This window comes from Alternaria ventricosa (genome assembly GCF_023758065.1).
Source record: "Alternaria ventricosa strain BMP 2768 chromosome Unknown scaffold_15, whole genome shotgun sequence".
NCBI lineage: Eukaryota > Fungi > Ascomycota > Dothideomycetes > Pleosporales > Pleosporaceae > Alternaria > Alternaria ventricosa.
In genome coordinates, this window is record NW_026055695.1 from 431,603 (window position 1) to 456,823 (window position 25,221).

A 25,221-nucleotide genomic window follows, 5' to 3' on the forward strand; every position below is an offset into this window, starting at 1 on the left:
ACAGGAATGCCATCTCACCACGCGTCAATAGCCTCACTGTCGGTTTGAGAAGAATGAATGCGATTCCTGCGAAGATGGTGTGCATTGAAGTTCGAGCGTTGCCAAGCGTGGAGCCAGTAGTCAGGCACGGCCAATGTTTTGACAGGTCGTTCGAAACGTTGGTCGCTCCATAGTACTATCCAGACGCGTGCTTCGCCCCCTAGTGGCGGCTTCAGGAGAAGATGTTAATCAATGTCAAAGCGATAGTTGCGCAAAGATGCTTGTCAAGATTCCAGTGTTGGGTGCACAAGCGTGGAGTGGAATGCTGCAGTGCGCAGGTATGACGGAGGATTCGCCGCGAAACACGAAGCTTCAGTCCGCGGAGGTCGTATACACGTTGCTCCTGTGGACGCGCTTGATGGCGACGCGTGGCAAGTGATTCCAGAATCCTGGGAGAGATTGCAACACTGCACCTCCCTCCATGAAGGTGTAGAGCTTTTGATGCGCCAACCGCGTCGATCGCCTGCGTGAGGTCAGTTGTTGGAATCGCAAAACTTTGTACTACCGACCTATTTCCACATGTGTTATCCAGTTGCGTTGGTGTGCGACGTGCCTCAGGCCAATCCTGGTCTTACGAAAGTTTGGTTCCGGTGCACAGGACTGGCGTTGTACGCTTAGGCTGATCACCCGCCCACAGCCAAACGTAAAATGACATTCCCTGGGTGAACAGTACCTCCTTTACAGTACAGCGACTATCAACTAGTGTATAGGTAAGCTGACGTTTATTGGGATTTACCCCAGGTAATTTTGATAAATCGCCGGCATTCAATAGTGAGAAAGCTCTTTCATGTCGTGCGTTTGCGCTACCAGAGGTCGTCTGAGCGCGTACAGGAAGTCTGTAAATTTTGAGTTGGCCAGTTGCCGATGGAAATATTCCGATAGTAGGAGGCTCCCTACGATCAGTGTCGTGCTTGAAGAAAAGACTGCGCGGCCTTGAGCACACCGCGCATGCTTGCTAGTGGTGCCGCTATCCGTGACGATTCAGACAAAGTGTGAGCTTGTGGCGAGACGTTGACATCTCCGCCACAATGCGCATTCAATGGCCTGATGCAGAACATGCGAGGCGCTGATGGCTTTCTTAGTATCGCCCTGTCTTTGATGAGTAGTTTCAGAGTCTCTGTAACAGCTATGATGTGCTCGGGCCGAAGTTTTAGCTCTAGCGCGCCGTTTCACTCGAAGATCGCCGAAACAGGACACACGAATGACACTTTCGAAAAGGCCATATATGAGCGATGCGATGCGATGCGAGAACTTCGTAGGCTACTTAGGGCGACCAGGCTTTCCATCTTGTCGCCAGTCAACCTCGGGAGGATGCTATGGGCGTGCCGGTCTTGATGCGGATCGCGACGTACGATTCAACAACGCCCAGATATCAGACAGTGGCCTGGAAGAAGCGCGAGCAGTATGTGATGAGCAGGCGTCGCATTCACACAGCTGCTCACTCCAGACTGGCTGGTCTTGATCGCTTGTGAGGGCGCACGCTCACTTCAGTCGAGCGCAGCGGGACCACCGGAACCTTCTGAAAGTTCGTATGGGTGAGAAGGTATTTCCAAGGTCGCAATGATCTCCAGAGTAAAGAGCAGGGCAGTAGAGCGACTCCCCAGGTTTGTTGACGAGTTGTTGGGTGGGAAGATAAGGAGATGGAGGAACTTCCGAACCCTGCGCAAGCTACGGAACTTTGAGGCAGGGGCAAATTTCCACGATGGTTAGCGAGCCGCCGCCGGATATCGATTTGGGTACGTGGAGATCACGCCAAGAGCTAAAGCTGTCGGATACGAAATAGTACCATTGCTTCTGTTGAAGCTAAAGTAGACTTCATGATTGAGTGTCAATTAGCTGCACCTTCGCGGAGTTGCACCCTAAATGAGTGTATGCTGCCCATGCTGGTGCCGTCAGTGCACTTGTTAGACGGTTCTACTGAACGGCGTCAATTGCAAGGGACGATCGGTTGTCTTTCGCTGTCGACTGAGAAGTCTTTGTTCTTTGCGGGTATTGTTTTGATGTTCGGCCTCGACGAGAATTGCTGCCATGTGCCAAGACGATGTGCCAAGGTGACGCTAGTCCCTCCCGCGACAGGGGCATAGCGGGTCTCGCTCGCACGCGAGCCTCCATCTTCACATCCCCCACGAGCCTGCAGCGCGCACGGCACTCCACGTGCATGTTCTGGACTACGAGGCTCTGCAAGATGCAGGGCTAGATCGAAAACTCAAGGGCGCCCCTCAACGTCGGCAGCAGAAGTGGTATGTTTCTCGATGTGTGGCTTGAGAACCACCAAAACTACGCGAGGTTGGGACTGAACGAGTCAAGTGGCTCGTCAGGACTTACCTTCTTGTGGTACTCGAGCAGCCTATTTCGATATGTGGCACGATTTCGCTCGATTCACTCAGCTACGCCTCGAGAAAGCCATGATGTTTGTATGCTTCAGCTGCGGCGACTCCGTCCTGCATGGCGTAAATCTGTTTGGTTCGTAGTCAGGACGAACTCTTGCAAAGCCTCATCATGAACATATAAAGATCCGTAAAGGCACAGGAAGTATAGCCAGCAGCAACAACAGCCTCTTCACTCATTCATCCACCCGCTCAGTCACTCTTTACGCTCGAGCAACCCACTATCTTTAATGATGAGGTATTCATACGTTTTCTCTGCCGTTGCGGCCTTCGCCGTGGTCGGAGCTCAAGACATCGACTTCGCTGGAGTTGATGCTACGCCTGGTATGATCTCTTCCGATGAAAGACTGGTATCATACTAACTAGAGATAGACCCAGTCATCAACATCATTCCCGGCTTGAGGGAACAAGCAGTTCCTTTCGAAGTAACTGAGGCTATTGCGGATGTCGTCTCCGAGGTCGTCGCTGATCCTCTCGATGTCAAGCCTGTGTCTGAGCCTTCGGCCGTACCGGAGGTCAAGAAGCATCTGAGGCGTGGGGCCTGCGACCCTGAACCCAGCAACCCCAACACTTATGGCTTCGACCTGTCGTCTGCTAGCAAGTTCCGCGCCGACTCCAAGATTGCCTCTGTAGCGAAGGGTGCTTCCACCCCCTCTGGATACTTCAGCACCTTCACCAACTTGCAGGGTGCCAGCAGTGCCTACGGATACCTTGGCTACAAGGTAGTCGAGACCTACGACCCCTCTCACTGCGCGACTGAGTGTAACTCCAAGGATGGATGTCTCGGCTTCAACATCTATGTTGAGCGCGACCCTTCGGCAAACCCAGGACCTGAATGCCGAGACCCTGAAGCTGTTGCCAACATCAAGTGCTCGTTCTGGGGCGGACCAGTCTACACCGACACTGCCAACAACAACGGACAGTGGCGAGAACAGTTTGAAGTCGCCATCGCTGGAAGCAACGGCTACTCGTCTCTCACAACACAGTCTGCTGAGGGCTACAAGCAGGTCGAGCTCAAGAACAGTGCAATCAACTCGCCTCTCGACTGCAACAAGCAAGGGTCGTACATGGGCTACAAGCTCTTCGTTCAGCCCGCATTCGATGCCAAGCTCTGTGCAGCTGCCTGCAAGGAGCAGAACAAATGGGCAACTGAACACCCACCTGCTGATGGCAAGCCGCAGTTGTGCCGCTACTTCAACACCTACATTCTGCTCAAGAACGGTGTTTCTCAGGGTCAGTACTGCTCCATGTACACTCAAGAGTGGGATGCTTCCTTCGCCACGAACGATGGACAATACCGTGGCGACGATCACTACACTATTCAGTACAGCTTTGGTTTCACGGATGAGAGCGATGATGGTGTACCCGTCTGCCCCAGCGACATTTCTTATCTCAAGTCAAGCGGCGACGAGTTCTGCAGCAGCTACATCGGCTACGCCCAGCCGACTACAACCGCAACCACAACCGCAATCATTACACCAGCTCCCCAGACTGCTACCATCACAAGGACAGTTACGAGCACCTCCACCTCTGGAGTCGCCATCGTTACTGCAGCCAAGTTCAACGGAAGACACGCCAGACGTGCGGATAACAGCACCGAAGTGACCAACGACGTCGTTGTCGACCCTTACGAGATCGCCATCGTGGACGTCAAGACTCTCTCGCACGAGGATGACGCAAGCATCCCGAAGCTCAACGAAACCATGGCAGCGGAGCTCAACAGGGCAGTCGAGAAGCGTGATCTCACGATTCCTGCCTCCATCGCAGCCTGGCCCACTGGCAAGATCTCCGCGGCTTGCTCTCAGGTTGCCACCGGCACTTCCACTACGACCCAAACAATCACCACAACTGCCGCGACCCCCTTGGCGACTGAGACCAAGAACTTCCAAACGGTCGTCGTCGTCCAAAGCACTTGCACCATTCCCGTGCCGAGACCAACAGCTCCTTCGTACACTAAGATCGTAGGTGGTGACCCATCGGAAGGTGTGCCCATGGTACCCGGACCTTCCGACGGCCGCTACTGGCAACAGCAATTCACCCTCAACCTGCCTTTCCCGGTCAAGGTCTTCGAAACATCAACCACTCAGATTGCCATCAGCGTCAGGGGTGTCATCAGCGTAGGTTCCTACCAGTTCAATGCTTTCGCCGACGAACTGTACGTCTACGGCCCGGGTTGGAATCAAGGTCTCTTCTACCGTGTCGACGGTGACATGGGCTCTCGCAAGATCCATTTCTCGTGGTTCACCGGCTCTTACTACTGGGGCCATGAGCGCTTCCATATCACTGCCAGCTTCGACGAGGCTAAGCCCGGTATCCTCACCAGCAAGATCTACGATACTTGGGGCCAGGTTACCCCCAGGCGTACCATTTCCGTCGCTGGACCTGACAAGAACGTCGTTTTCGCCCAGCCGGGATCCACCAACGTCCACGAAGGCCAGGAGATTACTTTCGACACTACTGGCGCCGGTAGCGTCTCGGCCAAGGACTTCGATCGCGTCGACTGCTGCAAGAAGACTAGATGGGAGTGGCACGTGTGCTCTGAGGTCTAATTGACTTACCTCAATCGTCGACTGCTCCTTCGAGCTTCATCTTCCCTTTTCAACATCCTACCACACACTGAAACCCAGTATCTCATATATAATCAAGTAATGTAATGTAATGTAATCACATTTCGAGCTATTCTGCGCTTATCTCCACCGTGACCCTCCAACCTGCGTCGTCCGTGCGAAAGCCACCTCACACTATCCTTAACATTTCCGTCTCCTTCAGCTCTCCCTCTCCATTCATAACTCCATGCAGATACGAATCACCGACGAGAGCGTACCCTTCACCACGTCTTCTTAGCACATACGGTATTCTGCAACCTGCGAAGAAGCCAACACTATCCCCTACCCTTGCCGCAACCGGTATCAATCCCATCAATCCCATTTTTGTAACACTAAACTGCCTTCCCTGCATACTCGTGATATGCATATTCTCAAATTCCTTTGCACCGGCTTGTATGCGATCGCAGTGACGACGCCACATCGACATCCAAGTGGCGTTGCACAAAATACCAAGGAGAGGAGCAGCGAGCGGGATAGCGTATCGCAAGAACCTGTTCTTCCTCCGGAAGCAGTATGCCAAAGCTGGAGAGAACGCTGCAGCGATGCCCAAGACCCAGCCCGCCAATTTACGTTGGTTCTTGAGTGTGAAGTTTCGGAGCATAAGATGGGCGATAAAAGGTTGAATGCCGTAATCCTGATCATCAGGGGGTTCAGATCCGTTTGTATATGTGCGATTGCAGCATAGGGTGCGCCAGAACGCATCGTAATTGGAATCGCCGGTAGGTTGGTAGATGCCGTCATCATCAAGGATGTCTAGTCGTTGCGTTTTCAGTAGTGCTTTCACACGCACAACCCAGGCGGTATAAGCAGCTATGTTTTGTAGGTCGTCGGCGCCGGGTTGCCGTGTCTCGACTTCGCGCAACAACGTCGGGAACGGAGCCGTGTGGGTGATCGTGTCGAAAACAGCACCGCGGATACGGAGAAACTATTGGATAGGTCAGTCAGGGAGATGCTTGCATCTTAAGTGAATCTCACCTCCTTCCCGCATTCCTTCGACAACTGAAGCTCTGGCTTTCGTTCAATGTGCGGCTCTCTTGAGGGATAAAACGTCATCATAGACGTATACGTGGACTGGAAGTTCTGTGGCCTAAAAACATCAACCACCCAGCTTGGCTCTGCGATTTCGTCGTCTTCGTCTCGTGTGATTAAAGACCAGACATCCAAAACACTACCCATGGTGGGCTCGATCCTGCCTTCTAGGAGCATGAGATTCAAGTCCCTCATCACGTCCCCGTAACTTTTGGAGTAGTCCACAAAGCTCTCGTCGATGTCGCTTGTTAGACTCACTAGCGCAAACACCTTGTCTCGCCGATCCGCCGCATCAAACCAGCGAGTATTCATGAGAAGGTACAGGGTACCACTCTCTGCATTCTCACGTGCGTTTTTCATCCAGAACAAAACACTTGCGCATGACAGCCTAAAACTGGCTGCCCGTCGCTCATCTTTGTCTTCGATTGGCTTCATAGAAACTTGGGTTCTATACACATAATTTGTCATGTGCGACCATTGCGCGATTGCTTCGAGGACCGGGAAATCTTCATCCGCCGTAGTGGGACCACACCAGATTGACACATGGCGGGCGAGCAAAAGCTCCTGAACACTGCGGAGACGTCAGTAAGACTTGAGACCATTGCAGGCTCGAAAAAGCTTATGTAATACATACATCCATATACGGCTAAACCACGGTCGTAGAAGGAATTCAGCCAATGCGTCGAAACATTTCTGTGCCACTAAATATGCATCCCTGTCAAGATTATCGTGCTCATCTAGATCCCCGTCTTCAGCGTATCTATGGATCCCTCTCAGGAACTCCAGCGCCTGCTCATCGGTCGCTTGCGCTTCGCCCAACCACACGATCACACACCCCGCTTCGGTGTAGATCCTGTCCATCATGCGGACCTGAGACGTCCGTTCTGAGGTGTTGAATTGGTTGATGCATATTGCATCAACCCAGAGATGTGCTTGAGCTCCTCTGCGGCGGTACTCGCGTAAGGCGGAATGGAGGTTTGGTGTTACTTGGAGAGGATGGGAGTTGCATGTTATCTGAACGGGATTTTGATTAGGGCCCCAGCAGTATGATAGAGCGAGATAAGGGGTTGGGTTCGTGTCCAGACATGTTTCCGATAATTTGCATCGTAGCGGGGCCGATGGTTCGTCCAGTTCGACAGTGAGCAGGCGGATCGTACGTCCTGTCAGTTCATGGGGGTAGATTGCTGAGTCGACCATGGCCAGGTATGGGTTTGTGTCGCCAAGGGAAGATACCTGTTCAGTAGTACAAGAAATGGCATCAAGTGCGAGGCTGATGGGCCGAGGTTGAATGGATGACATGTCTGTCTCTGCCCCTATCGCTCAGCCCTGCAGGCCGGGTGGCCTAATACTAGGTCGCTTCGTAAGCGGAAGGCGTCGTGAGCCAAAACACTCATGACAAGATGCATGTTGAGGATCATTTTGACAAGAGATTCAACAACCATTGCGGGGAAGAGCATCGGTTGTTTCGTGAGAGAGAGGTGGAGAGCGATGGCATCGGGCTCCTGCAAGATGGCGAAGAGCGAGAAAATACCCGCGCTAGTCCCAATACACGCTAGCATCATCTAATCTAGCAGCCGACACCCAAAACCCCCCCTCAATTTATCAACATCGCTCCTCGAGAAGATATCACGAACTGCTACATTGTATAAACGATATCGAGCCATTGTATCAAGCTTTGTACCAACAACCCAAAACGCGTATACCATCCGCACCTTGTAGGACAAATCCATTTACACCCGGCTCCATGGTATCACCCGCCACAAAGCTTGCGAAGCTTCATATACCTGCCCCATCACAGTAGCTCTCGTACGACTTGATGGATACTGCCAAGACGGCTACAGGAATTGGTACCCCGATACGTACCTATGAGCCTCGAGGCAATCCTACTTGGGTACATCAAAGGGTATACGCACTAAATGCTAGTGGTCGTGTATGGTATCACAGTTTCGTGGATTAGATGGTGTATCACACAAACTCAGGGGTTTTGTGCAATGTTATAGTGAAGAATGTAGAGTACATAAAGCCGTGACTTGGCTTTAAATGTGGATGTCTCTTTCTTCTTGCTTACCTACAAACACACCGATCCCAAGAAATCACAGCCAGACCCGCAACATCACGATACCAAGACCTAAAAGCCCACTCGACATCATGCGTTTCTCAACCCTCATCCTCCCCGCCCTGGCCAGTCTGGCTTTCGCAGCGGAATCGTAAGTAACTCTACATGCCACATACCACCATCAACCTCTTCCATCAGCTCTGGGAGTAACAACACACTGCCAACATCCTTCCTCATGCTCTGAACATACTGAACCATCACTAACACCCCACCCCCAGCAACCCCGTCGCCTCCGCAACCTCCGCCGCCGCATCCATCGCCTCTTCCATGGCATCATCCATGTCAGCGTCAGCATCATCCGAGTCCACCAAGACCGAGGCGAAGACCACCGGCACAGAGACGCAGGCAACATCCACTGCCACGGGCGGAGCTGTTTCTATCGGCGCTGGAGAAGCTGGAGGTGTTGTGGTTGCTGCTTTGGGGATTGTTGCTTTGATGTTGTAGGACAGTTCAACATGCACAACGGGAGGCTGGGATGAAGGGGGGTGGCGGATGAAGTCAAAGGCACGAGTGTACAACAGAAGAAGGATGAGAGATATGGGAGAGAAGTTTGGATTAAACAATCATTGATTCATAACCGATGTCTAACCATCGTGTGCGAGTATCTCAAAACCGTTCCTATTCCTTGCATATGCTATCCATATCTTCAACCCTTGCGATCATGCCAATATATGCCATTACTGCTCCTCACTCATACCATCTCCTCCACTTATAAGATAGCAATCCTCCTAACCTGCATCACCTGCGCCCTAGGCACAGTCACCTTGAGCGCACCGTCCTTGAAGCTAGCGCTCACATTCGCGACATCGATGCGTTCTGGGAACCTGAAAGTGCGCTCGAAGGATCCGTGGACGCGTTCTTGTTGCTGAGGCTGCTCTTGGGGTTGTTGCTGAGGTTGCTGGACCGGTACCTCGGGTTGTGGCTGGGTTACCACAGCGGTCTCGGTGTTCTTAGGCTCATCGACGGCCTTCTCCTTGCCCTTGGGTTCGCGTGGCTCGGTGGGAGATGATGGCCGCGAAGATGGGAAGTCAGCGGCGAGGTCTTCGAAGTCGTCCTCGACAGTGGGCTGGTATGACTTATGTGATGAGGTGTCGCTGTCAGGTGTAGCGGCGCGAGTGGTAGGTGCCTCCGTCTCAGTGGTGGTCTCGACTTCTGGTTCCGAGTGTGTGACGGTGGGTTGCTTGTCCTGGGGAGCGGGTGTGGGCTGGGCTTCGATCTGAGGTTGTTGTGGCTGAGCTTGCGACTTCTCCGACTGCCACTGGGTGTTTCCAGCGATCCTCAGTGTGTGCTCGTCGATGATCTCAATGTTGATGTTGTCCTGCTCGAAGCCCTGGATATCCCCATCGACCTGCCATCCCTGCTCGATCTGGTTGACTTGGAAGTCGGCTCGAAGCGCGCGCTTGCGCTGTAGCTGTCGCTGGCGGTACGCTTCGCGTAGTGCCTCTCGGTGGGCCTCAATCTGAGCCTTACGCTGAGCCTCGCGTTGTGCTTCGCGGTCGATCTCGCTCAGGAGCTCATCGACCTGGCTGAAGAAGTTGTTGTAGGGCGAGTATTGTGGGCGGCGAGGCTGAGGACGAGAGACGCGGTAGCCGCGGGCGGGTCGTGATACCGGAGCGCAGAAGCCGAAGGGGTTGCACTGCTGTGCCTCGTAGGCGGGTGCCATTCGTGGAGTGAGGATGAACGCCATTGCTGGGGTACTTGGGCCGAGGAGCGAGGCTTGTTGGTCGATGGAGAGAATAGAGTAGTAGAGTAGTGAAGCTCAAGAGTAGCTGTAGATCGTAGATCTGTAGATGTGTTTGTCTTTCGAATTGATGATGGGCTCTTGGAGAGCGGGAAGACATGGATTTATAGCCATTGTGGAGGCGTCGCAGGCAGCAGTCGATTGCGTGCGCGGTGATGAGCAATGCAGATTCCGTAAGACGAGGACGATGCTGGAACAGTGTGGACGACGCGCGACGATTGGTGATGCTTCGAGGTTTGTCAGGAAGACGCGTGAAGCTTCGCGATGTTTCTCGAAGCTTCTACGTCATCCGGCGGCTGAGATGGCTCGTGCTCCGCTTATGTAACCACACCCGCCCTCTCCAGGCTTACGCGTGCAGCATGCCTCCACGAGAACACCGATACGATGAACGAACGGTCCTGCAGATCTGAAGGTGTGCCGTACAGTAGCAGCAGAGTTGGGGTAATCTGGAACCCTGCATGAAAGGGTTTGCCGATGTCTTCATCATGACAGGACGAGGAGCTCACATTATCAGTCCATCACTCGGTTCTTCAAGATTGGTCAATGTAGTTGTTCTTCAATGCTTCGATTTTAGGTTATTCGAATCTATTCATATCGCACACTCTCCAAAACATCTCTTTCGCTCATCTAAGCCTTATACCTAGCGGGCATAGCAGCCTTAAGCAGCTTCGGGAAGTTGGGTGTGCCGAGACCAGAAACCGGGTCCCATCCCGCAGTAGCGTTCCAGCTAGCATACGGGATAACCGGGCTGCCGTTGGGCTTGCCGTTGAAGCGGGCATGGCCATCGCATCCAGTGCTACCACCAAGAACAATATCGTTGAGCGCATCAGGGTTAGAGTACAGCAGGGGGTTCAAGAAACCCAGAGCGGGCTTCTTGGCGCGAAGGCGGGCGTCGTTGAGAAGAGCGACGATACCACCGAAGGCGGGGGCTGAGCAGGAGGTTCCTTGGTAGCCCTTGAGAGAACCCTTGTCGTAGACGCGGTAGCCAAAGCCCTGAGCGCTGACGTCGGGGAATCCACGTCCGTGACGGTTGAAGTAGGGCTTGTTCTTCTGGCCGAGCTGGTGGAAGTATGCCTTTACGGCATCGTCTTGGTACGAGGGACGCTTCCAGTAGTCGGAGAAACCGCCGGAAGAGAAGAAAGTAGCAGTCTCGTTAAGGTAGCGGGTTGAGCCAACGGAGGTGACGAATGGGCAGGCAGCAGGGTACTACAGAGGTTACGAAGTAAGTATATGTCTCACATGCACTTCGTACAGTCAGAACTTACCTGGGGCTGGAACTTGGTCGTGTTCTTGCCGTCGTTAGAAAGGCAGGCAGAGCCAGTACCAGAGTCACCGGAGGAGAAGATGACGGAGACACCACGGCTACCAAGCTGGGCGAAGAGGTTGCAGACGCTGAGAGCGTATGACTTGGGCACGCTCTGCTCGTTCTCACCGTAGGAAGTGGAGATGACCTGGGGAAGGTCCTTCTGCTTGAGCTTGAGCACGCTCTGGAGGAACTCGAGGTAGGGCTCGTTGGCGCTGTCGGCCTCGTCAGGCTGGTCGAGATCAGCGACCCATGGGCCACGGCCGCCGGTGCTGTACTCGGTGACGGGCAGGGGCTGGGCAAGACCGAGCATGTACTGCAAGTCCAAGTTGGCCTCGCCACTGTCGTCGCTGGAGTTCTGGTCGTTCAGACCACCGTTGAACTGGACGACGGAGAAGTTCTGGCCAACGGCCTCGGGAAGGATGTTCTTCTCGAAGAGGGCCAGGTCGCTGTAGCGAGCGTACTCCTCGAGGTAGGAAGCGAACGCTGCCTTGCTACCACTCTTGGGGTCGGGAGTGTAGTCGATCTTGTAGAGCTGCTTCAGGCACTGGGGAGTGATGGAAGCATCGCAGTTGACAGTGATGTTGGGGGAAGAAGCGAGCTGGATACCGAAGATCTCACGCTCAGTCTCGTGGTTCGCACGGATGGCAGCGAAGCGAGTAGTCGGCTGGACGAGGTTGATGTGGTCGGCAATCTCGTCAGGGACAGAGTACTCAAGGGTACGGAGAACCTTGCGGGGTGTGCTCTCCTCGCTAACGAACCAAGAGAACTTCGTTCCGAGGAGCTCGTTGGCAACACCGACAGTGGTCCTGAAGGTCACCCAGTCGGCATCGGTCTCGAACTTCTCGATACCGGCAGACTTGAGCCACGAAGAGACGGACGAAACGGTCTCCTCGCTGGGCATAAGCATGCGCTTCATCTCCTCGTGCGACTCATAGTGCTGGCCGTACTTTGGGTTGGACGGTGTGGAGATGTCCATGACGGTCTGCTCAAAACCCGCGGTATCGCCTTGCGTGAGTGCGATCTGGAGCTTGAGCGTGTGTGCATCAGATGCTGGGCCTTGAAGCTTCCATCCTGTTGATCGTTAGCACAGACCCAAGCTTGACGTGACATACAACCCACCCTCTGGAACTTCGAAGAGCTTCTCAAACGGCTCGGCGAAAGCCCTAACAGCCAACAACGAGCCAACGATGAATGAAAGCACAGGAGCCATCTTTGCCACAACCGGTTTCCTTGAGCGAAGGTAGTCCGAAGCGAATGCGGATGAAGAGACAACGAACAGCGGACTGCATTGTAGTTTTATACCGCACCCACGGTCGACCTCAGTCCCTGCATGATTGATAGTCGTGTTATTACCGACCTACCCCATGGAGTTTAGATTGCGATTGTCGCTCATGTCGTGGTGCGCATACGCGATGCGTTGAATGGAACCGACAGTACCCAAGCAAGGGGCTAAGAAAGACAAGCCTCGGACTGGGGGTCTTGACAAGGCTTGTGTGCCGGATAACCTCCTTCTTGTTTTGGCCGTGGCGTTGCGATAACATGACCGATGACCCCACTTGAGTGGTTGTGACAGGTTGTGACGTGTGGATCCTGTTCTGTGCGCGCTCGTTAGCACCGGGCTAGGGCCGCCCACTTGGGTTGGCGTTATAACCGGACCACTGCCTCGGCCACAGTTCATGCAAGGCACATACGAGCACCTTCCGGTAACAACGTAGTATTGGTCTCTAGAGCATGTCATCTGCATTCGAGATCTCCCTGGATCGTTTGGTAATTGCGAGCAATCTGGGTTTCTATGATCTTCGCCGCCACCTGCATCCTGGAAAGAACCGTAACTGAGATCGTCGCAAATATCGGGCGGATAAACACCAGACTAATCTTGCGAACGGCCCGCCTATGAGGACCGAACTCCCTGGGACATACATCAAGACATCGGTAGTAGCCTTCCATTGACTCTATCGTTACTTCCAGAGACTTGCCAGTCTAAAACCTCCAGCAGATTGTACCGATGTGTATGCTGCCGATAAGCCACATATGTGAGGAACAGCTTTGTTCCCCAAGCTCCGCGAGACGCGTAGCATCCTCGTACCTGATCCTCAATGTCCTCTACTCATAGCTCAGCTCGTCATTGTTCCAGCAGAGCTCGAAGCCGTTTGCGCGGAACCACTCGATACGAGTGGCTTCGAGTTCGAGTATAGCCTCCACTTGCTCCTGAGAGTAGTCAAGAAGGACCCTGGTGAGTGCTACCACAGTGACCTCAAGGTAGGGATATCCGCTTGAACGTCTTTGCCCACCGATCGTTCGCCTCAGTGTCTCTCGCAATCTATCTGGCATATGTTCATTCGGCTTGGAGTTCATAGTCAATTTATAATGCAGATATGACAGCTTCTTGTTGATAAGCTCATGTCGCCGATGTTCGATCTCATCTATCGCGAGTTAGAATACTATATGTGTTTCAGAACTATATCGCTAACTTACCTGACAAAGATTGGGGTATCGGAAGACCCAAGGTGCGTAGTTTGCTCTCGTTGCAGTATATAGTCACTATCTCAACCAGGAGATCGAAACAATCTTTGCTCCCGAAGAGATAGAAAACCCAAAGCAGCAGTATCGACTCGCGGCAGTATTCACCCTGCATCTTTTCGCCATAGATTTTGTTCATCCAGACCGCAGTGAAGAATTCCACCGCACTGGCGCAGTTGTAATAGTCGACGAGGATTCCCAGCTTCGCCATTAGTTCGAGGCTCACGGACTTCGGGATCTGAGGGCTGCGCAGGTGTAGCATGTTCATGAAGAGGAGGAATGCTTCCTCCTCCCAATCGTCTGCTGTGATATGGTAACGACCGTCTGCCTTCTTGCATCCCTCACTCCAGGTACCAGGTGAGAGCGCTGCTTTGAAGACCGGTGACGCCAGTTTGAGGTGGCGTGAAGAGACAAGGTAAAGGATAGATCCCTCAGGAACGCTAGGGAATACCCAATCCAATCTCTTCATGCTGAAGGTGCTCGCAGGCGGTTGATGAACTTCGACATTGTCCGAAATCGTCATCTTTGTGTCCCATTCTGTCATGCTGAAAGGGAGTTGGTCAAGTATGTCAAGGTTGTCGAACGGTGAATCATCCCACCAAGCGAAGTATTCACCATCACCCGGTGATCGTAAGATTATGACCGTATCCGCGTCTGGGTCGATCTCATGTATAACTGGAGTCATACTCGGATGTTGTGGGTGAATTAGGTTGAGTGGTTGTGATTTGATGGTAAGCAGGAAGATCCAGTCGTATGAACCTGTAAGCCATTGTGCATACAAATAGTGAGATCAGCTATTGTTGTTCCTCCTCCTTTGATGAACCGCAAATGCACGGACAATCGCCTGTGGTTAGCAACGTGTGAATGGAAAATGTAGTAGTGCTGGGATTCTACTGCCCACCGAGACGCCCATCACACATGGAGCATGCATTGTTGCGTTCGTCAATGCCGATATTGCTCTATACAGGATCGCGATACCGCCAGGTAGAACGTGCGCTTTCGCGAGGTAGAGGTTGCTCGAAGCTCAAGTAGCATACTGATCGCGCGGGGAGGGATCACGGCGCGTGAGAGGCGCGAACCGCATCATGACACAGACGTCACCAAGAGCGCTTGCTTCTGTCATCGTATCGGAGTGCGCGTGATATTGTGAAATCGGCCTCAAAAAGCCATGCGCTGCTCGAATCTACGAGGCTGGTGTTGAAGGCTACGTGATGTTTTGGAGCTCGAAGGGCGATACAACACGCGTGTTGGATGCGCGTCATCAGATATGGCTAGCGAGACCGAGGTGGGCCCGCCAAGCGAGACCTGGCCCCGGCTTTCACCCCTGCCTGCCACCCTGCCTTCCTCCGATCGCAACCTTCATGACGCCAACGCGTCAACAACAGGTTCCATCCAACATCCTCAACTCTACCGTGTCAACGTTTTCTGTATCACGCGACCAGGTGTCGCAAGACTCTTTTGTTTGGACTTCAGCACAATAGCGGCGTTGACACATCGGGACACCATCCGAAAACGGTATGCACGTCGCTCACAACGAAAGTCGCACTTCCCGGAACGAGATGGTTATGTTGTTATCACACCGACACATTTGTGGCTATCGATTCGTTCTATGGAGAGATATCCATCACCTACTGAACCTTCGAGATCTTGAACCCACCAGGCACGAGCTTCTGGAACACACCTGAAGGGTCATATTCCTTTGCCGCAGCCTTCATCTTCTTCACAGAAGCGGATCCATAGCTTGCGAGGGGATCTTGTGTGTTGTCTGCGTAGTTCAGGTAGAGATATGGGTTGTCGGCACCGATGCTTTCAGCATACTCGCGGATTCCGTTGACAAGGTCAGCGCCTGCGGCTTGGAAGAGCGCGTCTTGCTCAGCGCCTTGCCAAGAGATGTAGGGTTGGTATACTATTATCACTAATCAGCATACAGTCATTACAGCATTCTAGAGCAACTTACGGCACAGCACCTGCTCACCAAAGCGCTCCAAGCCCAGCATGTTGCCGCCCTTGGACGCGCTCTGCCTCCAGTACGAAGGCGGAAGGGGCTGGTAGAGCACATAGATCTGCCAGTCACCCGTAGCCTTGGCCTTCAGGTTGGACAGCACATCCATGTAGATCTCATGGGCTTTGGTCATGACACGAAGATCGTTCGCGAAAGTCAGTGTGCCAAAGTATACACTAGGTTTTGATCAGCATCTGTCAAGAGCAATGGCGGCTAGCTTACCTGTGTGTAGTAGCACCCGCGAGTTCCGCTGCCAGCGATGACATGTTCCTGATACCCGTGGAGTCCGAGATGTTGCCAGGAATTGCCAAAAACTCATCGTAAGCCGCGGGTCTCGATACCGGCTCGGCATAGTCGTACGCGTTCAGGATCAAATCGGCGCCCGCTGAGCTCTGATACACCGGCATAACGATAGCTGAGCCCTTCGGTTCCTTGTCAATGTTGTTGGAGAAGTTGATGAGGGCCTTGAAATGATCTTGAATGGTCGACTCTGGGTAAATGACGAGACCACCCCACATGCCGGCGTAGTCGAAAGTGCCGAATTTGAAGCTAGTAACGATGCCGAAGTTGTTGTTGCCACCCTTGAGGACAGCAAAGAGATCTGGATGCGAAGTCTTGGACGCGGTCACGATACGACCGTCAGCAAGAACGACTTCGAACTCGATGACGTTGTCGCAAACCAGACCCCGCCCCGGCGAGAAGTAGGAGATCCCACCGCCGAGCGTAAGACCACCGACGCCAACTGTGGACGAGCGTCCACCACTCGTCATCGCGTTCAGTGGTTCCAGAGTGTCGTATACGTCGTTCCATGTTGCCGCAGGACCGACCTTGACCAGAGCCTTCTTAGCATCATACTCAACGGTGCTGAGATAGTGCAAGTCAAGTGTTACGCCATCCTCAATGTTTGAGGCTCCGACGTATGGCGTGTGTCCACCACTACGAATCGCAAACTTGCATGACTTCAGCCGACTAGCGGCTGTGAGGGTCTTGACAGCAAGGGCGACTTCTTTTGCGGTCTTGGGCTGGACAATGCAGTTGGGTGTGATGACCTGCTGCTTCACATCGAAGTAGGAATCTTCCCGTGTCTCGTACGCATCTTGACCAGGGTATAGCAGCCGACTCTTCAGGGAGGTGAGTGCAAGAGCGGAGCACTGTTGGTGTTAGCAGACGTTTCGAACAGAAGGGAATTAGGGGGCAGCCTCACGCAATAGTCAGCATGGGCGAATGGGATGACAGCCGCTGCCGCAAGTAAGGTAAGGGACAAACGAGTCATGGTGATAAGGAGCTCAATAGATGGAGAGATATCACAAGGAACACTCGATGATCGAAACTTTGAAGCAGGCTGGGGCACGCTTTTCTACTCGCTCATATCTCTCAACAGGTTGAGCGGATATCCTCAACAAGGATGCGCAATTCCTGCTCAGCAATGACTCGACAGATGAGATGAAGCTGGATGCTCGAAGGATGCCAACATTGCTTCCAGAACCGAACGCAATGTGGCGTTGGACTTGTGCCGCGAAGGCTATACACCCTTCGGCAGCGAAGCGGCAATGCCTTCGATTTGTTCGCTAAAAGGTGGCTTGCAGGGGTCAATGAACGCATGCCTCTCCATAGGTTCGAGATCACTTTACACACGGCTCGGCACAAGAAGTTAATTTGCGGATCATCCGGGACCCTGGGAGCGGACCGCGGAGAGCTGGAAACGAGGCACAGTCGCTTTACAAAGGATCATCAACAGACGCTTCGGAGACCTCGTTTGACCACACTGATGGATGCGATGCCTAAGGGATTACCAAGACTATGAACGCCACATCCTTGGCATGATTATGCTCACCCCAAACTTCCGCCAGACAGGAAGACATCCGCGCCGTTATTGCAATGCAGAGTCATGATTCCGATGCAGTGGAGTGGCACAGGTATACTGACCAAGTTCTTGGTAGGCGGTGCAGTACTCCAGGCCAATCTCTTGCTGCATGTGTGAGCCTCACTGCCTAAGCGATGCGGCGTATACAGTGACATTGCTTGTGCGCTATCACTGACCATCACAGTCAACAGCAGGATTTCATGTGACATGGAACATGGTTGCATGTTGAGTATGTCGTTCGACCAAAGCAAGAAATGACGGATTGCGAGGACCCGGATGAAGGGGACGAGAATTCGAATTGGAACATATAGACACACAACAGCTTCGCTGATCAGCAGGACGCACACTTTCTCCACATATTTGCATCATGGACATGAACAAGCCCATCTTTACGGCACCGCCTGGATACATCGTCGATGTCGATAACCCCCAGAGAACGGGCGAAGCTGCCAACTTCTGGATTGGTACATTGGGCATGATCGTTGCCGCCATCTTCATGGCTATACGCGTCTACACGAAGACGAGACTAGCAAAGAACTTCACACCAGACGATAGTAAGCTCTTAAGTTCTGGCCAAGATCGGTAAAAGCCGAAAGCATTACGTTTAGCTTCTGACAACATCTACAGTAGCGCTGCTCATAGCATGGGTGCGTCGCATTGCAGCTTGAAAAAGATTGCATGTTCGACAAATCGTGCTAACAATCAAACCAACAGTGCTTCTCCATCGCAATACAAGTTCCCATCCTCTGTACGTCAACCAGGATCCATCTCCACCATCCCATATCTAATCACCCAGCAGTCCAATACGGCCGCGGCACTCTCGGCGTCCACATCTGGGAACTAACCGGCCACCGCGTCAATTCCACCATGAACGTAAGCACCACCCATTGACCCCTCTCAGCAACCCCGACTAACCCCCCAACAGTTGATCAGCGTAGCAAGCATCATCTACTGCCCCTTCCTCGCCAGCGCCAAACTCTCCCTTCTCTTCTTCTACCTCCGACTATCCCACCTCCGCTGGTTCAAATCATGTGTCTACGCAAGCATGTTCCTCGTAGTCGGCTACAACATCGCGCTCGTCTTCCCACTCATCTTCGCCTGTACGCCTTTCCGACGGAACTGGGATGTTACCATCACGGAGGGAAGTTGTATTGATAGGACGCCGCTTTATATGGCGACGGCGGTGTTGAATATGGCTACGGATATCTTGTTGCTAGTTCTGCCGGTGCCGATGGTGGTTAGATTGCAGATGCCGCGCGCGCAGAAGATGGGGTTGATATGTATTTTTGGGGTGGGCTCGCTGTGAGTACGACCCTAATCCAGACGAGCGCGGTTGAGTGATGAGAGGCGACAAAGCTGACAGGAATAACAGGACGTGTATAACAAGCGGCGTCCGTCTCGCCCTCCTCTTTCCCATGCTTCAAACTATCGATCAGACCTGGGCGATCGTCATGCCGGGTATCTGGATGTAAGTCCACCCATTTCCAAGCCTTCATTACACAATTCCCAAAGCAGGCCTCCTTGCATCTTATCCGGGCTACGTCGCTAATTTGTCCTTCCTACCAGTCTCATCGAAGCCAACCTCGTCATAATAACCGGCTGCCTCCCCACCATGCGCCTCTTCTTCCGCCACGTCGCCCCCCACCTCATCGGCGAATCTACTTTACGCAGTAGTCGGAACCGGAGTCGCAGTCGCGGTACCAAACAAAGTCGTAGTGTAGGAGGGCATGATGCGGATGACTCGCAGCATCAATCCGAGCTCGAGACCATTGGTTCGAGGATTGCAAAGACGAATGTGTACGAATGTGTGGATGATGACGGGGTTAGTGTGGGAAGCGAGGAGAGGATGGGAGCGGGGTGGATGTGTGATAGGGATTCTGAACGAGGAATTGTCGTGAGAGAAGATGGAAGTGGGGTGATTAGAAAGACGTCGAGTGTGGTTATTGAGAGTGAGGTTTGGGAGGGAGGGAAGGGGGAAGTACGGCAGAGTGTTACGCATGCACGGTAGGCTGGAAAACAGGTAAAGAATACGTTTGGGTTGATATCATATCTGTCTTGTTTTCTTTGGTGTCCTCGTTATCCCCACCGATGCCTAGAAGCTGAACTTCATGCCACCATTCGCACAAATCACACTCCCAGTAGTCCATCCCGCCTCAGGCAAACACAGCATCCCCACCACACCCCCAATCTCCTCACTGTAACCTGGTCTTCCGCCCGCACCCTGACTCGCCTCATAGATCCTCTCCGGATCAATCCCCTTCCTTGGCGCCGCAAGCGGCGTATTCTCGATAAACGGCTTGTTCTGCGCAATAAACGCGTCGTCGTTACTCCAGTACATGTCCGTAGCGACAGGCCCGGGGTTAATCGCATTAACCGTGCAGCGCTCCGCCAACTCCCTTGACCACGTCCTCGTCATGCTCTCCAGCGCTGCCTTTGTGCCACCATAGATAGACTGGCCTTTGTATCCCAGGCTCGAACTCACAGAGCTGAGATTGACGATACGGCCGGATCGATCATTCGGCAAGTATTGTGTCGCCGCCTTCACCAGCAGCAACGGCCCCCGTACATTGATATTGAACTGCCTAGCAAAGTCCTCGCAGTCAACGTTCTCAACATAGTTGTTTCCAGCGACGCCCGCGTTGTTGATGATGATGTCGAGTTGGAACTTGCCCGTCTTGGGGTGCTGGAAGTTGTTCTTGGTTACTTCGACGAGGTGGGCGGGGCCGTTTTCAGAGCCCATGCTCGCTTGGACGCTGATGGCTTTTATACCATATTCGGCGGAGAGTTCGGAGGCGAGGTCTTCGGCGGTCTTGGACGAGGAGTCGGAGGTGTAGTTTATTACTACGTTGCAGCCTTTGCTGGCGAGGTTGCGGGCGATTTCTACGCCGATGCCTGGGGGTGTTAGTCAGAATCTGACGGGTATGTTGTGCTCATGGCGCTCGGGTCGCTGCGTATCTACCTCTCGACGCTCCGGTGATGATGGCATTCCTTCCCTCCAGCACGCGCTGGCCTGAACCACCGGCCAGGTTTGTGGAGGCGGTTCGGGTGTGAGTCGGTCTTGAAGCCATTTTGATATGCGTGTAGATATTATCCGTGTGTGTTTCACTGGCTCGGGGGGTTGTTGCGCTTGCTATCATCTACTTGGCTTGTTGATGGCGGGGTTTTATACACGATGCGGGGTTGTGGAGACAGCTAAATAAGGCAAGTACTCGGTGGTTCCGCCGCCTCGTCGTGAACCCTTCGCTCGGACATTTACCGACCATCGTGAGAAGCACTGCAGTACAAACCACCGATGGCACCTGACTCGCATGCCGCCTTGGTGTTCTGCTCGAGACGAGTAGATGGCATTGTCCCGATGTCGATGATCTTCAGGGTCTGAGCTAACCCAGAAGATGCCTGTTGAGAGGCAGAACCCGCTAAGAGCTGGCGCGGAGCTGATTCATGCTGTCATGGACGACGTGTTAGCCATGGCCAATACGCAACACCCAGTCGAGAAGGGATCGTTCCTGCGTGAATCTTTACAGGGCGCCTCGTCCCTGTGCTGTGGAAACATTCGAGTTCTCACCGGACACGCTTCAAGTTGCGCAAGCTCGTCACCGCCAAGGCTCCGAGCGCCCCTCCGCCGATGTCGCTTTGGGGAAAAGTTAGCATTAGCAGAGCTAGTGCGCGATAGCTGTGGGCATGGGAGCGCTAGAGTAGCAGGATAGTCCAAGATAATCGCTCCACACTGCGTAGATTGAGGGAAGCCCTGACGAACGGCGGATTGTTCTCGCCGTTGCAGAATAAAGTTGAGGGCGGTGAGTGCACCGTCGAATCGGAGCCACGTAGGCGCCAACCCCGCGACGTTGCTGCATACGCCAGCAAAAAACATAAAGCACACCATCCGCTACCACTCTTCCTCCTACATCCCACTTTCCTCCCTCACCTCTTCCCCCTCCTCTCCATCACATTCTACCCATTCCCCCCCAATCACCACAGTTGTCCGCATCGGACAATCACATCACAATGGTACACTCTTCAGTACTCGGTTTCCCCCGCATGGGTGCGGACCGTGAGCTCAAGAAGGCCAACGAGGCCTACTGGGCGGACAAGCTCTCGCGCGATGACCTGATCAAGGAGGGCAAGCGTCTGCGATTGGAGCACTGGAAGATCCAGAAGGACGCCGGCGTCGATGTCATTCCTAGCAACGACTTCGCCTTCTACGACCACCTCCTCGACCACATCCAGCTCTTCAACGTAAGCACACGTCATCCAATACCCGCTGCAGTCGACTAACAAGACTAGGCTATCCCAGAGCGCTACTCCAAGCACTCGCTGCACAAGCTCGATGAGTACTTCGCCATGGGCCGTGGCCACCAGAAGGACGGTGTCGACGTCCCCTCGCTGGTAAGTCCCGAACGTTCGGGAGTTAGCAACACCATCTAACCCCACTACAGGAGATGGTCAAGTGGTTCGACTCGAACTACCACTACGTCAAGCCTACCCTCCAAGACAACCAGACCTTCACCCTCGCCGAGAACCCCAAGCCCGTCGCTGAGTTCCTCGAGGCCAAGGAGGCTGGCATCACCACCCGCCCGGTCCTCATCGGACCTGTCTCCTTCCTCGCTCTCGGCAAGGCCGACCGTGGTCAGTCCGTCGACCCCATCACCCTTCTCGAGAAGCTCCTGCCCGTATACGTCGAGCTCCTCCAGAAGCTGAAGGAGGCTGGTGCCGAGTACGTACAGATCGACGAGCCTGTCCTTGTCTACGACCTCCCCCAGAAGGTCAAGGATGCCTTCAAGCCCGCATACGAGAAGCTCGTCGGAAGCGGTCTGCCCAAGCTTGTCCTCGCCACCTACTTCGGTGACATCGTCCACAACTTCGAGGTCTTCCCCAGCCTCCAGGGCGTTGCTGGTATTCACATCGATCTTGTCAGGAACCCTGAGCAGCTCGAGAGCGTCATCGGCAAGCTTGGCTCCAACCAGGTTCTGTCCGTCGGTGTCGTCGACGGCCGCAACATCTGGAAGACCAACTTCAAGAACGCCATCGAGATTGTTGAGACTGCTGTCCAGAAGCTCGGCAAGGACCGTGTCCTCGTTGCCACCTCCAGCTCCCTTCTCCACACTCCTCACTCTCTCGACAGCGAGAAGAAGCTGCCCGAGGAGGTCAAGGACTGGTTCTCCTTCGCTTGCCAGAAGGTCTCCGAGGTCGTTGTCATCGCCAAGGCTGTCAACGACGGCCCAGCATCCGTCCGTGAGGCTCTTGAGGCCAATGCCAAGTCGATGCAGGCTCGTGCCTCATCTGAGCGCACCAACAACAAGGCTGTCAAGGACCGCCAGGCCAGCGTCACCCCTGAGCAGCACGAGCGCAAGTCTGGCTTCCCCGAGCGTTACGCTCAGCAGAAGAAGCACCTCAACCTCCCCATGTTCCCTACCACCACCATCGGATCTTTCCCCCAGACCAAGGAGATCCGCATCTCTCGTAACAAGTTCACCAAGGGTGAAATCACACCCGAGGAGTACGAGAAGTTCATCGAGAAGGAGATCGAGGAGGTCGTCAAGATCCAGGACGAGCTTGGCCTTGACGTCTACGTCCACGGTGAGCCCGAGCGTAACGACATGGTGCAGTACTTCGGTGAGCGCCTTGACGGCTATGCCTTCACCACCAAGGGTTGGGTCCAGTCTTACGGATCCCGCTGCGTCCGTCCCCCAATCATCGTCGGTGACATCTCGCGCCCTGCTCCCATGACCGTCAAGGAGTCCAAGTACGCCGCCTCCATCTCCAAGAAGCCCATGAAGGGTATGCTTACTGGACCCATCACCTGCCTCCGATGGTCCTTCCCTCGTGACGATGTCCACCAGTCTGTCCAGGCTCAGCAGCTTGCCCTCGCTCTCCGCGACGAGGTTGTTGACCTTGAGTCTGCTGGCATCTACGTCATCCAGGTCGACGAGCCCGCTCTCCGTGAGGGTCTTCCTCTCCGTGCCGGCACTGAGCGCGAGAAGTACCTCTCATGGGCTGTCGACTCCTTCAAGCTCGCCTGCGCTGGTGTCCAGGACTCTACCCAGATCCACTCCCACTTCTGCTACTCCGAGTTCCAGGACTTCTTCCACGCCATTGCCGCGCTCGATGCTGATGTCCTCTCCATCGAGAACAGCAAGAGCGACGCCAAGCTCCTCAAGGTCTTCGAGGACAAGGCCTACCCCCGCCACATTGGCCCCGGTGTCTACGACATCCACTCCCCTCGTATTCCTTCCGAGCAGGAGATCAAGGACCGTCTCGCCGAGATGCTCACCTACCTTAAGCCTGAGCAGCTCTGGGTCAACCCCGACTGTGGTCTCAAGACCCGCCAGTGGAAGGAGACCAAGGCAGCGCTTGTCAACCTTGTCAACGCGGCCAAGTTCTACCGCGAGAAGTACTCTTCTTAGGCTCTTTGCCATTTGGCATATCCTCTTTGACCTCGTTTCATCAACGGGGTCAGTTCAAGCAGCATATCAACATGCCGCTTTGTAATGTGTGTAATGACTAGTTATGATACCCAAAAGTTCAACCTGCATCATGGGTCGTTTGGCGGTGCAAAAAGGATTGAAGAGAGGTGTGTGTATGGACGCATCTCAACATCGGCGTTCATCACAAGCAGCGAATGGGCTGGCTTTGGCGTTTTGCTTATTTTGGGGACTATATGTGCGACGATTGTCGCAGGGAGATAAGATAGCATGTGACGGGGCAAGAGCTCTGTCGGTGTAGAGTAGACGATCTCATCTTGATATGGGATGAGCTGAATGGAAATATGTCAGTGTCGCTCTACAAACTGGTGTCTATGTGTGTAATGATTCATCGTCGTGATTTGTGGTAATAGTGGTAGTATGTTGACGCGTCCGTCTATGGTACGCACAGAAAATCACGACGACATTATTGTATTTAGTAGTGTTATCCATAAGTCACTATACGGGTCATTGCACTGCTATAGCATATGAATAGAATCAGAGTGCCCAGTCATGCATATATAACGTGTGTATATAGGCCGTGCAAGTTATAAGTTTGTGTATAACAGCGACTGTTGCGCGTCTCCACCAACTTCCAAAAACCCCTCGACCACCAAAGGCCCGAATTGTTCAATAGATCTCAGCTGATGCGTCGTGTATCTGAAACAAAAGCGGAAGGTCAATAGTGTCATCGATTTTAAACGCGTGGAAACGGTAGGCGCAACCTTGGAAGGTGGGGGGCTGCGCGCCTGCTGTCATACCGCCGACCTTCTACCAACCTCCTCTCTTCCATCGCATGACCAGCGGCCATGCGGTATGTCGCGCAACAATATCGCGATCTTGACTGTTTCTCCGACGACGGAGGAATTCCTCAGAAAAGAAGTCATCCGTTATTCAAGTCAGACGGCGATGGGTGGGCCACATATATCTTCACATGCTATGATGTTCCCACGCCACGAAAAGCCGTTGCCCCGAACGACCCTGTTTACTAACCAGCTTGGCGTGCGTAAATCAGGGCAAATCAGGCCCAGACGCGTTCGGAACGGCTCCCGATCGTGGCATGCAATACTGATTGGACCGATGGACGCCTCGCACCGAAATACAAGCGCTAGAATAGCGCGTTGCGCAACTTGGTCGAAGGCTTTTGGTC

At 53.6% G+C, this 25,221-nt stretch overlaps 7 protein-coding genes across 7 annotated transcripts; 3 read left to right on the forward strand and 4 right to left on the reverse strand.

The window, feature by feature from the left end:
- Nucleotides 1–2,656: 2,656 nt before the first annotated feature.
- On the forward strand, nucleotides 2,657–4,975 carry J4E93_008068 (uncharacterized protein; the record flags this gene model as incomplete). The annotated part of the gene is made up of 2 exons (XM_049345970.1): nucleotides 2,657–2,750; nucleotides 2,799–4,975. The coding sequence occupies 2 exons, from the start codon at nucleotides 2,657–2,659 to the stop codon at nucleotides 4,973–4,975; spliced, it is 2,271 nt and encodes a 756-aa protein (XP_049196903.1).
- A 5,570-nt stretch (nucleotides 4,976–10,545) lies between these two features.
- SED2 (Tripeptidyl-peptidase sed2) lies at nucleotides 10,546–12,434 on the reverse strand (the record flags this gene model as incomplete). The annotated part of the gene is made up of 3 exons (XM_049345971.1): nucleotides 10,546–11,124; nucleotides 11,184–12,295; nucleotides 12,344–12,434. 3 exons carry the CDS (start codon nucleotides 12,432–12,434, stop codon nucleotides 10,546–10,548), a joined length of 1,782 nt encoding a protein of 593 aa, XP_049196904.1.
- Nucleotides 12,435–13,327: 893 nt separating this feature from the next.
- Nucleotides 13,328–14,429, reverse strand: J4E93_008070 (uncharacterized protein; the record flags this gene model as incomplete). Its single annotated transcript, XM_049345972.1, has 2 exons — nucleotides 13,328–13,647; nucleotides 13,700–14,429. 2 exons carry the CDS (start codon nucleotides 14,427–14,429, stop codon nucleotides 13,328–13,330), a joined length of 1,050 nt encoding a protein of 349 aa, XP_049196905.1.
- A 943-nt stretch (nucleotides 14,430–15,372) lies between these two features.
- On the reverse strand, nucleotides 15,373–17,019 carry J4E93_008071 (uncharacterized protein; the record flags this gene model as incomplete). The annotated part of the gene is made up of 4 exons (XM_049345973.1): nucleotides 15,373–15,650; nucleotides 15,702–15,922; nucleotides 15,969–16,897; nucleotides 16,951–17,019. 4 exons carry the CDS (start codon nucleotides 17,017–17,019, stop codon nucleotides 15,373–15,375), a joined length of 1,497 nt encoding a protein of 498 aa, XP_049196906.1.
- Nucleotides 17,020–17,977: 958 nt separating this feature from the next.
- Nucleotides 17,978–18,852, forward strand: J4E93_008072 (uncharacterized protein; the record flags this gene model as incomplete). The annotated part of the gene is made up of 5 exons (XM_049345974.1): nucleotides 17,978–18,164; nucleotides 18,238–18,257; nucleotides 18,325–18,358; nucleotides 18,410–18,483; nucleotides 18,769–18,852. 5 exons carry the CDS (start codon nucleotides 17,978–17,980, stop codon nucleotides 18,850–18,852), a joined length of 399 nt encoding a protein of 132 aa, XP_049196907.1.
- Nucleotides 18,853–19,702: 850 nt separating this feature from the next.
- On the reverse strand, nucleotides 19,703–20,678 carry J4E93_008073 (uncharacterized protein; the record flags this gene model as incomplete). Its single annotated transcript, XM_049345975.1, has 2 exons — nucleotides 19,703–20,502; nucleotides 20,570–20,678. 2 exons carry the CDS (start codon nucleotides 20,676–20,678, stop codon nucleotides 19,703–19,705), a joined length of 909 nt encoding a protein of 302 aa, XP_049196908.1.
- A 937-nt stretch (nucleotides 20,679–21,615) lies between these two features.
- Nucleotides 21,616–24,014, forward strand: MET26 (homocysteine methyltransferase Met26; the record flags this gene model as incomplete). Its single annotated transcript, XM_049345976.1, has 3 exons — nucleotides 21,616–21,846; nucleotides 21,895–21,996; nucleotides 22,047–24,014. 3 exons carry the CDS (start codon nucleotides 21,616–21,618, stop codon nucleotides 24,012–24,014), a joined length of 2,301 nt encoding a protein of 766 aa, XP_049196909.1.
- Between the last annotated feature and the right edge of the window lie 1,207 nt (nucleotides 24,015–25,221).